Source organism: Chionomys nivalis, chromosome 2 (genome assembly GCF_950005125.1).
Source record: "Chionomys nivalis chromosome 2, mChiNiv1.1, whole genome shotgun sequence".
In the NCBI taxonomy this organism is placed as follows: Eukaryota; Metazoa; Chordata; class Mammalia; order Rodentia; family Cricetidae; genus Chionomys; species Chionomys nivalis.
Window position 1 is genome coordinate 86666220 of NC_080087.1, and position 11991 is coordinate 86678210.

At 46.3% G+C, this 11991-nt stretch overlaps 1 protein-coding gene across 2 annotated transcripts in view; it reads left to right on the top strand.

Moving 5' to 3' along the window:
- Cep89 (centrosomal protein 89) overlaps nucleotides 1-3963 on the top strand; it is a 44958-nt gene extending 40995 nt beyond the window's left edge. The window contains exons 18-19 of one of the 2 annotated variants that reach the window (XM_057762718.1): nucleotides 210-379; nucleotides 3598-3963. In XM_057762718.1, the coding sequence (XP_057618701.1) occupies nucleotides 210-379; nucleotides 3598-3844 (417 nt within the window). In that variant the 3' untranslated portion in view covers nucleotides 3845-3963. Of the gene's footprint in view, nucleotides 1-209; nucleotides 380-3597 lie in introns of those variants that run through there. The other variant, XR_009056693.1, reaches the window with a different exon arrangement.
- Nucleotides 3964-11991: the final 8028 nt, after the last annotated feature.

Sequence of the window (11991 nt, forward strand, 5' to 3'; positions counted from 1 at the left end):
CCCAGTTTCACACCTGGCTGGAGACCAAGTATAGGGCTTTGTGTGAATGCCAGGCAGGCACTCTACCCAAGCTCCAGTTGTGCATGGTCATTCAGTGCTTTTAAAATCTAGGCTTGCCTTCCAGCTCAGTGTTGTCTGAGGCACACCCAGCCCGTGAGCACTGATTTTTAAGAGGCAGGAGGCTTGCTCACTGAATTTCTTCCCTGCAGGGGTACAAGAAACAGGCTGCTTTGAAGCTGGGGGACATCCATCACCGCCTGATGGAACAGCAGGAGGACTTTGCTGGCAAAGCAGCTCAGTACCAGAAGGAGATGCGGCACCTGCAGCGGATGCTGCGGGAAAAGCAAGAGGTCCTGGATGAGGCGCTGCAGCAGAAACGGTAGGTTGTGAGTCTGCGCACACGAGCAAGCAGCAGCCAGAAGGGCACCTCAGGTGCCCTGCTCTCGCACTGCTCCTTTGAGGCAGGGTCTCTCTGGGATCCCGGTGCTTGCATTTTCTCAGCTAGGCTGGAAGCCAGCCAGCCCCATAATCCGCTGTCTTTTGCCACCCTGGGAGCTAGAGTTAGCTTTTCTGGTCTACATTTTTCTTTTCTTTTTTCTTTTTTTATTCTGGTCTACATTTTCAGTGGTCTGTCTGTCTGTCTGTCTGTCTGTTTTCTGTTCAGCTTTTCTATTTAGTTATCTCTTCATCTGTGCTCAGTGTTGGACCTTCTCAGCCCTGAGGTTTTGGTTCAACAACCGTTGTGAAACTAAAGCAGGAGAAATGCCCCGTGCAGGCTGAGGGTTCTGTTCGCAGTTAAGACAGGTAAGAATAAGTTGCTGTTTGTTCAGTGTTTGTTTGGCCCATCAGCATCAGATATACTTGATCACGGGTGGCTGGGAGGTGCATGGACAGGACATATTTCAGGATGTATGCCTGTCCCCGATTGGACCTGATGGAATATGTGGTGAATTATGGGTTTTGCCTTTTTAAGCCCCTGGGATTCGTAACTCGTGGCCATTTCCTAGGAACCCGGGTATGACCTGGCCAGAGTCCATCCACCTGCCCTGTATTTAATTAAAACTCGCTTCAGATTTGGCTTTAAATTGTGATAGTGGTCATATTCTTGACTGATGGGATTAACATTTCTGGAGGCCCCCAGCAAGATTCAGACCACCTACCCAAGTCTAACGCTGGAACTTCACTCTGAAACTCCAGGGCTGAGGCCACCTCAGGAGACAGATGCTTGGACTGTCAGGGTGAACTGCCGTGCTGAGGAAGCAGCAAGAGCCTCCGCTCAGTCATAGTCTGCCCTATTCTGGGACATGGAGGGGTTCCACTGGACTTTAATATTCTCCCATCCAGGGCAAATTGCGGGATGCCGCTCACCTGCCTGGTTCTGGTTGGTTGGAAAGTTTTGTCTGTTCGTTTTCAGTGTGTGGACGGGTCTGTCTGCTGTCTCTGCTGCCATGGCTGCTTTTGAGCTCTCTGGTCAGTGGATCTGGGTTAGCAGGAGTTGAGATGTCTTTGGGTGTGGCTGGCACTGGAGTTGTTTTACGCTGTCTTGCTTCATTGGAAGGCTGGCTGTGGAGCTGGCCACTGCTCTCCGCTCTCTAGACCTAAGCATATTTCAATGTTTCCTCTGTGTCCTATGTTAGTTGAGCTACCCGATGCTGTGACCAGGCAAAGAAAACAAAGCAGAACAGCCACAAAGTTAGGCTTGGTTTATGTGGCCATTCTGAGCCCCAAGATTTGTAAGTTTATTGAGCATGACTAAAAATCTGTACTATCTGTGAAAAAAGTTAACTTAAAACTCATAACACGGACGTGATAGTTAAGAATCTACGCATAGGTAATCTTTAAGGGGCCATGTGATGTGACTCTTATCTTGGGAGATAAGTACCACGTGCTTTGCCACCATCTCTAGGCAGGCACGTGGTTGGCAGCCATCTCGGCCAGAGGTGGGGACGACATTTCCAGTTGTTATGTTGGAGCCTTGGTAAATCTGCCTCGTCGTATTTAAGCAAGTTCTTGGTATTTGCAAATACCAATAAATACATTTTTTTATTTCTCTTACTATTCAATTCCTAGTTTTATGTTCTCCATATGATAGTTCAGTCTTAAGAATGTGGATAAGATCTCTTTTTACTTTATTGCCTTTTGGTTGTTTTTAATTGACTAATTGTGTGTTTGTTCTGTGTGGTCCAGGGAGTGATGTCCCACAGCCGTACTTCCAGTTTTGAATTAATGAGTAAATTAAGCGTATGGCAAGCCAAACAAGTTCCTAGTGGTAGGTAGGTAGGTAGGTGCATACCTAGACAGACAGACAGACAGACAGACAGACAGACAGACATCAAATAACATGCTACAGAAATGAGTAAGGCAGCCAGCTGCAGTCCCGGGCAGAAAAGAGTCCCCTGAATGAGGCTTCCAAATAAAAGAACAAACAGCAACAATAGAAACGGTAGCATCAGACTGCATGTTTGCACTATCCAGTAGAAACTAGCTAGGGAAGTTGAGCTAGCTGCAGTTCATGACCTCTCTCTCCACGGCTTGTCTTTCCCACGGTAGGCGCTTGTGTATCATGAGGTGGACATAGTCATAGCCATTAGAAATGGCTCACCTTCTAACTGTTCTCAAGGACACAGTGTTTATAAAATAACCTTGGGCTCTTCCCTCCCACAGTCAAGGGCCAGCCCACCTCAGACAGGAGACTCTGGAGGACACAGTGTGGTTGGTCTGAAGGGGAGCAGCGACCCAGAGCCAGTGTCTCCATGAGCTGAGAGCTCACCGCAACTGACCAGCGTAGTGTGCGTTACCTAGGGGCTGTGTAACTCGAATACACGTGCTGTGAGCTCGGCTCAGTGTGGCCAGCACATCTGTCACCGCACACATTGTTCTGACACCAGTGAGGTGGAAGGGATGTCACCAGGGGGCCAAAGCCAGGCCAGCTCCTGAAAGGCTCGGGTCCTGGGTCCGGTCTGCGTTCTCAGTCTGTATTCTAGAACCACGGGTGCAGCAGACAAGCAGTGTTTGACGGGAGCATACGGGGCAGTCAGGCTGTTAAGGCTGTTAAGTTGTCTCAGCTAACTCCCCAGGTCATTCTGCTCCAGGTAGCAAGTGAAGTCATGCGTGGCAACAGGCAGAACAAGCAATGCTTTAGTTAAATCACTAGATAAATCAGTATCTAAGAATTGGTCTTTTCTATCTTAATTCTGCATCACTGCTGTTTCTTTGTGGCTCTTGGACCGGAAGCATCTGTCACTGGAGGTCTGACTGCTTTAAGGCTCATATGCGCTATTGGAATTTCTTTTCTTTTTCAAAAGATGTGTGTGTGTGTGTGTGTGTGTGTGTGTGTGTGTGTGTGTCTGTCTGTCTGTCTGTCTGTCTGTGTTTACACATGTGCGTGGAGACCAGAAGTTGACATCAAAGTCTTCCCCAGTCACTCTCCCCCACTTTCTTCTCTAGACCCAGTCTCTCCATCTGGCTAGACCAGTGGACCAGCAAGACCGAGGACCCGCACCCAGGTCCTTGACTGACCGAGCCAACCCCCAGCCCCGACTTCCTTCTCGGTTGCGCTGTTTTCAACCCATCTCCTCCTTTTTTTTTCTTCTCCAGAGAAATGGAAGGTGAGCTTGAAATGGTTCTGGAGTCCACTGCCAAGGAGAACAGAAGGATGCGCGGCCTTCTCCAGGCCACCCTGGAGAGGGGCAGCCCCCAGCACCCCAGAGCTCCTGAGGACACTTGCTTCAGTGGCATCGCTCAGAGAGACTTGCTGATCGGCCACAATTTCAGCTACGGTGACGGTGACGTGCAGCCTGCTGCTACCATTGCCCGCCAGAGTCTGGGGGAGTCTGTGGCCTAGACCTCCTTGTCCGAGGTGGACTTCCCCCAAGCTCACGGTGGATGGCTCCTCTCCTCAGGAGAGCCGGTGTGGCAAGGAAGCCAGAGGAAGCCACTGAGTGACACAGGGAAGAAAAATAAACCAGCCCCGGCATCAGATGCTTGTCCATGTTTCTTTTTGTCTTTAATTCATTTTTCTTTTTAAAAAAGTGTTAGGTGTGATCCCAGGGGTCTATACAGGCAAGGCAGCTGCCTGCCACTGGTCTTCTGAGTCAGGTCTCACCATGCAGCCCAGGCAGGCCTTGAACGTTTGGTCTTCATGCCTTACTGTTATTCTTTATAAAGATATGGTGGTGGGGGGACCAGTCCTACGAGGGGCAGCAGTCCCAGGAGGGGCAGCGGTGGGATACCCAAGGCCTCAGCTGGGCAGAGGCAGGTCCCCCAGGCCTCAGTGGGTCCCCTTGGCAGGTGGGAGACCGCGGTGGGCGAGAGACAGACAGATACTCCATGCAGAGAGAGAGAGAGTTTGGGTATAGAGTTTATTTGGTGGATTATGGAGGGGAAAAGGAGGAGGGAAGGGGAAAGGAGAAGAAGGAGGGCAGTAGTTACCGCTTCTGAAGAGGGACTGAAAGAGAGAGAGAGCAGGCTGGAGAGGTGGGGGTGAGAGGTGGGGAAGGGAGTGGGTGGAGCTTGTCTCTTAAAGGGGCAGGGTACCCAGGTGATAGGGAAAGTCAGCAAAATAATAACGCTTACCCTCCTCAGTGCTGGGATTATAGGAATGCCCTGTCACACACCTCTCTATATTGATGTGAGATATCTTCCTGTATACTGTGAATATGTGTTGCTCTCATTGGTTGATAAGTAAAGCTTAAATGGCCTATAGCCAGGCAGAATATAGCTAGGTGGGAAAGCCAGCTGGAGGTACAGAGAGAAGGAGCTCTGAGTTGAGGGGATGCCAGCAGCAGGAGAAGCAAGATGCCAGCAAGCCAGTAACACCATGGCCACATGGCAATACATAAATAGAAATGGGTTAATTTAAATATAAGAGTGAGCTAGTAATAAGCCATTGCCATTGTCATGGGCCAAGCATTGAGTAATATTAAGCCTCTGAGTATTTATTCAGGAACTGGTGGGCAGGAGAGAAGCCTACACTTACACCACATTGCGCTCTTAATGATGTGCTTGCTGCATTTTCAATGCGATCACAGCCTCTGGTCACACTGCTCCGGAGGCTGGCTCTGAGATGCTCCTAGCTGGGCCACTAAGAAAACAAGTGAAGGTCATGGGGCAGGTCAGGCTCCAGGAAATAGAAACTCAGTTCTCACAGTAAAGGGAAACTTATTTTTAACAATACAGTAGCCTCTGCCTTCAAAATGGAGTCAGGCAGGTTCCTCATTGTCAAGTGACTGTGAGAAGGATTTGAGACCTGCTGAGGCTTGCCTCTATTCAGTAAATTCTTAGGTCCTTTTGTAATGCCCAGACCACGGTGTCCCCCAAAACAACCCGAGTTCGCACTCATATGCCAAAGCAAAGAGGCTTTATTCAAGCTCAAGCTTGGACCCTCCATCTGTTCAACACAGCGGTGAGAACGAAGAGACCGAGCTCAGTTGGGGTGGAGTTTTTATCATAGTAGGCTTTGGGGTTTCCAAGGTTCAAGACCCCTGATTGGCTGACATTTACCTAAGGGTGTCTTGGTGTAAGGGAATAGGTGTGTGTGTGTATGTGTGTGTGTGTATGTGTGTCTGTGCTCACGCTGGGCTCAGGGATATCTGGTGATCTTATCTAATCTTATCTAATGGTTGGAATGTTCAGAATGCCAGGTAATTTCCCTTAGATGCTAGCCCATCCCTGGGTGGTGTCAGCTTATGGCTTTTCTTGGATCTAGGTGTGGTTCCTTCTGTTTGTGTGTTGCTTTCATTGGTTAATTAATAAAGAAACTGCCTTGGCTTAGTTGATAGGGCAGAACTTAGGTAGGCAGAGAAGACAGGATTCAATTCTGGGAGGAAAAAAGGAGAGTCAGAGAGAGGCCATGGCTCCTCTGCCTGAAACATACGCTGGTTAGAATCTTTCCTGGTAAACCCCTGCCATGTGGCGATACACAGATTAATAGAGATGGGTTGAACTGAGATGTAAGAGCCAATAAGAAGTTAGAGCTAATGGCCAAGCAGTGTTTCAATTAATACAGCTTTTGTGTGGTTATTTCGGGGGTAAGCTAGTCGGGTGAACAAGGATGCCCCCTCCCTCCCACATGGGTGCTGCTTGCTAGTAAACTGGTTTTTAGTAAGCTTGTCGTGGCAGCAGTGTGACCAAGCTGCCCTGGTTCCTATGCTTTGCTGTATTTGGATGGTCTGTATACATGGCTTCGTGTAGTCAAGACATGGCACCCCAGGGTGGTTGTACTGGGAGGCAGTAGGCCTTCAAGAAATCCTTAAGGTCAATTTAACCTGATTGGTTATGGTGAGGGTGAAATTACCTGGCACAAGTGAGAAGGAAACATGGAACACGCAACAAACCCACTTAGGAGTTTATTAGAAGGGTCATGTACAGGCCTGGGGAAGTCAGGGTGCAGAGAAAGAGATGAAGATGGCGTGTCCAGCTTTTAAAAGCTGCCTAGCACAGGGGATTGACATGGCTACGCCATACACAGATGACAAGGTTCACGCATACACGCGAGGGCTTAGCTGAGTCCTACGTGGATGAGGTAACCACGCATGCGCACAAGGGCTTAGCTGAGTCATACGTGGATGATGTAATCCATGCTGCACGTGGGTCATGCTGGGCCCTTTAACATCCCTGGGGGACATTAGGCACTTCTGCCTGAGGGCTTGTCTGCACACGCATGGCCCCTAGAATCCAGAAGTATCAGCCTTATTTGTGACTGAAATCATTACAGAGGGAAAGACAGAATTGAAGAGAAAGTAGTTAAAATTATATCAGGCATGGTTGAGGCATGTGGTTAGTAGCTGTCATTAACCATGTAGTTAGTGACTGTCATCAATCATACCCTTATCAGCCTTACCCAGGGTGGAGTTCAACTCATTTCAGGAATTTGGGAGGGCATACAAGGGGTAGTCTTAGTTTAGTTAAACTTTAACCCTCACATTCCCCCCTTCTGATATGTTACTAGGGGGCCAATTATGGGTCCCCCGCTATCCCTTAATCCCATTTGGTCCTCAAGTAAAGGTTGGTACCATGGTTCCTGTGCCACTTCCCAATATTGATAACCATTTTGTGTCACGGCCTGGCGTTGGAGGAGGGTGACCAGTAAATGTGTGGTCCCCAGCTTTTGCTTTATAAACTGAATGAGTTTGTTAAGTATGCAAGGGCCAGAAGGAGCATTAGGAGTATAATAAGAAGTGGTCCAATGTAGTGGAGATTAAGGTTGTCAGCCAGGGTAAAGAATTAAACCAAGATTCAAATCAGCTTTGTTTAGCTTTGCCTTCTTTTTTGTATGTGGCCAAGCCTTCCCTAACTTTTGTCATGGAGTCTTTAACCGCCCTGAATGATCTACATAAAAGCAACCTTCTTCACCTAGAGCTGCACAAAGCCCTCCCTGTTGAGAAAGATGAGGCCTAAACCACGCCTATTCTGCAGGACCACCTCAGCTAGTGAGGTCAGGGAGTCTTGTAAATGGGAAATTGCATTTTCCATTTTCTCTATCAAAGTCTATGCTCTCACGGGTTGGAGTAATGCTGTTATTGAGTGACTGAAGCTGTCCTTCCAGTCTCCAGTCCCTCCAGGCTGCCCCCCAACTAGACACTCAGGGTGAGTGCAGTAATGGGTTCCCTCTTGGCGATTCTAGGGGAACAGAAGTGGTTGTCATAGCCTGGTGAAAAATTCCGAGTTTATACGGTAAATCAGTCTGGGGACTAGTCTAACTAGCACCCAGAATCCTTTAGTTCTATCAAGGGCACCTAGATGTAAACAGGGTGAGCCCCATGGAACAAGCCCACCAGGTATCATTATCAGGAATTAAGTAGTCCTAAGAGCTAGGTGCACTAAGGTTTGGTTGCAGAGTACCACCCAAGCAGAGATTTCTTGTGATTTCTTCCCAGTGATTTCTTGAAGAGTTAAATTGGCCTTAGTGTAATGGATTAAGTAAAAATGCTGCAGGTCCCCAAGCAGTGGCAGTGGGCATTGGGTCCTGACAGCAGCCAGTCCCAGACAGGGAAGGTGCAGTTCCCCAAGTGGCTGCAGTGGGCCATGAGGGGCAGCAAGTCCCACTAGGAGAGACAGACAGATGGGCACGCCACAAGACCATGCCACAGGTCTCTGAAAGTGGCTGGTCCCAGGCAAGGACCCATGTAGAGGGTGAGAGACAGAGACATGGACAGGTACACCATGCAGAGTGAGGTTGGATATTTATTTAGTGGGTTATAGAAAGGAAAGGGGAGAAGAGCAGGGAGGGAGCAGAGGGGGAAGGGGAGAAGTGGAGAGAAGGGAGAGACAGAAGCTGCCTCTTTGAGAGGGAGATGGAAAGAGGAAGGGACTCAGGCTGGAAACTGAAGATCAGCTTACCTTGGTGGTTGGGAGTGGGAATGGGCATTGCTTGTCTCTTAAAGAGACAGAGCAGACCATTACATTCCCATTTCTTTTATAATAAAAAAAAAAGTGGGAGTTTAGGCACAACAGGTTAAAGGAATTGGGGCAGTGGATTCTCAAGACTGCTTTTTTTGTAGGCATTGTCTGAGGTGTGTGTGGGAGAACCTGAGAAAGCCAGGCCACATCCTGGTGTAGCTGGTCTGTTTGTTCCTGTCCAGTCTTTGTGATATGGAAATGTCTGGTATCTTTTATACCTGTTTAAGTTATTGGCAGAACAGAGGACAAAGTTAAGTTTAGGAAAAAGAAAATTAGGACCAGAGAATTGAGGGGCGGGTGTATCCGACCTGTTTAAGGTGAATCCTTCAATTCGGCTCCCTGGAACTCGCAAAAATTCTTTGGGTTTGTGAAAACAGAAGTTTTAGACATATACATTATATAAACAGTAGCATAACTGTGACAGATATTTTTGCACAATGAAAAGTATTTTTAAGACCATGGAAGGCAGCGTGAGAGAGAAGTTTGATAACTTGTATTTGTCCTCACACCTTTATAACTTGCAGGTCTTGTATTTGTATTTATATTTTACTGAAACTTGTTTGGTGAGGTTGTTCTTTTAAACTGACAGAACCTCTCAGCTGTTAAACTGCATCAGATGTCTTTGAAAATGATGAAATTTTACTTGAGTTATTGATTAAAAAACGACAGAGAATTTACTTGGTTGGCACCTAGAGCTACTCTTCAGGGTCCTCCATGGACGCTGAAAGTTGTATCTGCCTTTTTCTGTTTAGCGCAGGGCCTGCCAGGCTCCGGAAGATCCTGTGAGCTAAGAAATCTGTAGGAAGACAAGCCTACCTTGACCCAAGCAGCTAGGTTGTCAATTCCAGCGATTCTGTCCATGTCTGGAGATCTTCAGTTTGGATGAAAGGCAGTTTTTCCCAGTGGTCAGCGCTTGGCAGTTGAAGCAAATTGCAAATGGACGTTGTTCTGTTCCCATTTGTCTTCTGTCTTCTTTGAAGGAAATAGAGTACTGCTAGGCACCAAACTGTCTCTTTTTGTTATAAAACGTTTTTTAATAATTAAATATTTAAATGCTACATTCCCCAGATCTCTGAGCAGTTGAGGGCTGTTTATCAGGTATAACTAAAGTATAGAATCTGCCTGGAGAGCTGGGTTCAGGCTTGACTGTACTGGCTCTTAACTTAGCAGGTAAGATTTACACTTGTAAAAAGACAGGAAGAAGAAAAAACTACTTTCAATAGAAGGTTAATGGCAGAACTGTCAGTAGAGAACAGCTTAATATATTCTAAATCAGGGTTAGATTAAATATATCATATTGTTGTAAGAGACTTAAAAGTACATACCAATTTAAAACATGAGACTTACTGTTTTTGTAGTCTGAAATGAGATACAATGAACAGAAAATTATAACATGTAACAGTAAACCTAGGTACATTTAAGTTACATGTATGAACACACACACACAAAGTGAACAGGAATTGGGTGAAGTGGATGCTCTTGGTGGGCCCTTCCAAAGGCATGCCACTGCAAAACACACATGCAACAGAGTCAGCACTGGGGGCCAGATAGGGAATACCTCAGTAAAGATGGCGGAACATGGTCACCCTAATACAAAACTACATACAATAAGAACAAATATCAAGTATAAAAATTAGAATTACAACCAGTATAAACAATACCAAGCAAGAAACATATGCTAAATGTTTCAGTAATTATCCTATCCTAAGGAGTCTAAGTCTTGTCTTAGAAATAGCTTGGCCAAGTCATGAGAGGAAAGTAACTATGACTATCTAGTCTTCAACCCCACTGAAGACCTGAGAAGGGCAATAATATTACTTGAGTAAACAGGAAGTGCCATCAAGAAACTTCCAAAATGTGTAACAAATGACAAGAGACAACTAGCTACCTGGGAAATCACCCAAAGTCTGATTTGCAATGTTAGGGCAACCAACTTTGGCTAAAACCTAGCGTAACTGACAAACCATTTTCAGAGGCAGGAAAATTTTCAAAACTGTTTCACCCTGTCTTGGCAAGTTTGACAGTCTTTTTTTTTTTTCTTGTATCCTGCTTGTCCTATCCAGACATCATGCATTTTGTCAGTGGTCAAGGCATGGGCAGTTCCTTGCCCAAAGGCCAGTTTGGTCAAGAAGTGTCTTTGATGCTCAACATTCTCTCAGGAATAGATTGGTGCTGCCAGGAGCAATTGTGTCTCATGCCAACAGAACCCTAATTTATTTAAATGCTATATTCTACAGTTCCCTGAGAAGAATTAACTTGATTATTGCCAGGAGGGCCATCTGAAATAGATAAACAGGTAACACTTTCCTCAAGGGTCAATCTCCCTTGGGCAGTGGTGACTTTTCTTTTCTTGTGTTTGAATTGTCCACCATAAACTCCTTCTTTCCTTATTGGTCATCTTGGTCTTCCCCATTGTCCTGAGAGGATGGGAGAAATTTTAAGTTATGAGTGGGTAGCTAGCTATATAGGCATTTCCCCTCTGGGAAGACACATCCACATTCTCGGCCCTGTGTCAACAAGAGATCTGAGCCTCTCCATTGGTTAGTGAGAGAATCTTTCCACCTAACCTTTAGGTAGGGCCTCATTGATAGGGATCCCCAATGTTTCTGGAATCTATTTTCTTCATCTTATTTTTGAAAAACTTAAATATTGATGGTTAATAATACCTTTTGCAGTTGTAGATAGGGGGAGACTTCTGCTTTTTGTTTTATAAGGACATCTTTGAGATATTGATGATGTCTTCAGACAATTGCTTGACCCTGAGGGTTGTATGGGATCCTGGTGGTATGGGATATGTTCCCTCTCTGGAAGAATTCTTTTAATGTTTTACTTATAAAACAAGAGCTGTTGTCAGTCTTGACCTGTTGTGGTAGTCCCAACATAGCAAAACATTGTAAGAAGTGGCTTTTGGCATGGGTTGCCTTTGTCCCTGAGTGGGCCGTAGCCCAGCATGCCTTAGAGTACATGGCTATGGTCACAAACATATATTTTAATTTGCCAAATGGAGGGTAATGTGTTACATCTGTTTGCCAGATGATATTGGGTCCTAACCCTCTTGGGTTCACCCCCAGGCCTTGTAAAGGGCGGTACAGAAAAACTGTTGGAAAGTCTTACATGTATGAGCAATTTTCTTTAATTCTATTGTGGGGATCCGGGGGTATAGGTATTCGAGTCCTCTCCAGTTGATGTGAGTTAAATCATGCATTTGGGTAGCATTTTGTTTGGGCAGACTTGAAACCTCAATGAGACAGGCCCCTGAAGCTGCAGCATCCGCAGCAGCCTTCCCTAGGGAAGTGAGGCCAGGGAGGTTTTGCTCTGAGATGTTGAATATATGTGGGTTTGTTTCTGCCTTCTAAGAGTGCTCTGAGTTGTATCAAGGCAGAAATAGGATTAGCATCCAGTCTGACATAGGCATAGGGTGAGTGTGGCAGTAGGTTCACCACATAAGAGCTGTCTGAATAGAGGCTGCAGGGTTCTGGGGCCTCTTGTAGGATAATATATATGGCCACCATTTCCTTATATTGAGCGGATCCTCCACAAGGGAGAATTTTGGTAGTCTTTGTCTTGGTCTCCCCTACAGGGATTACTACA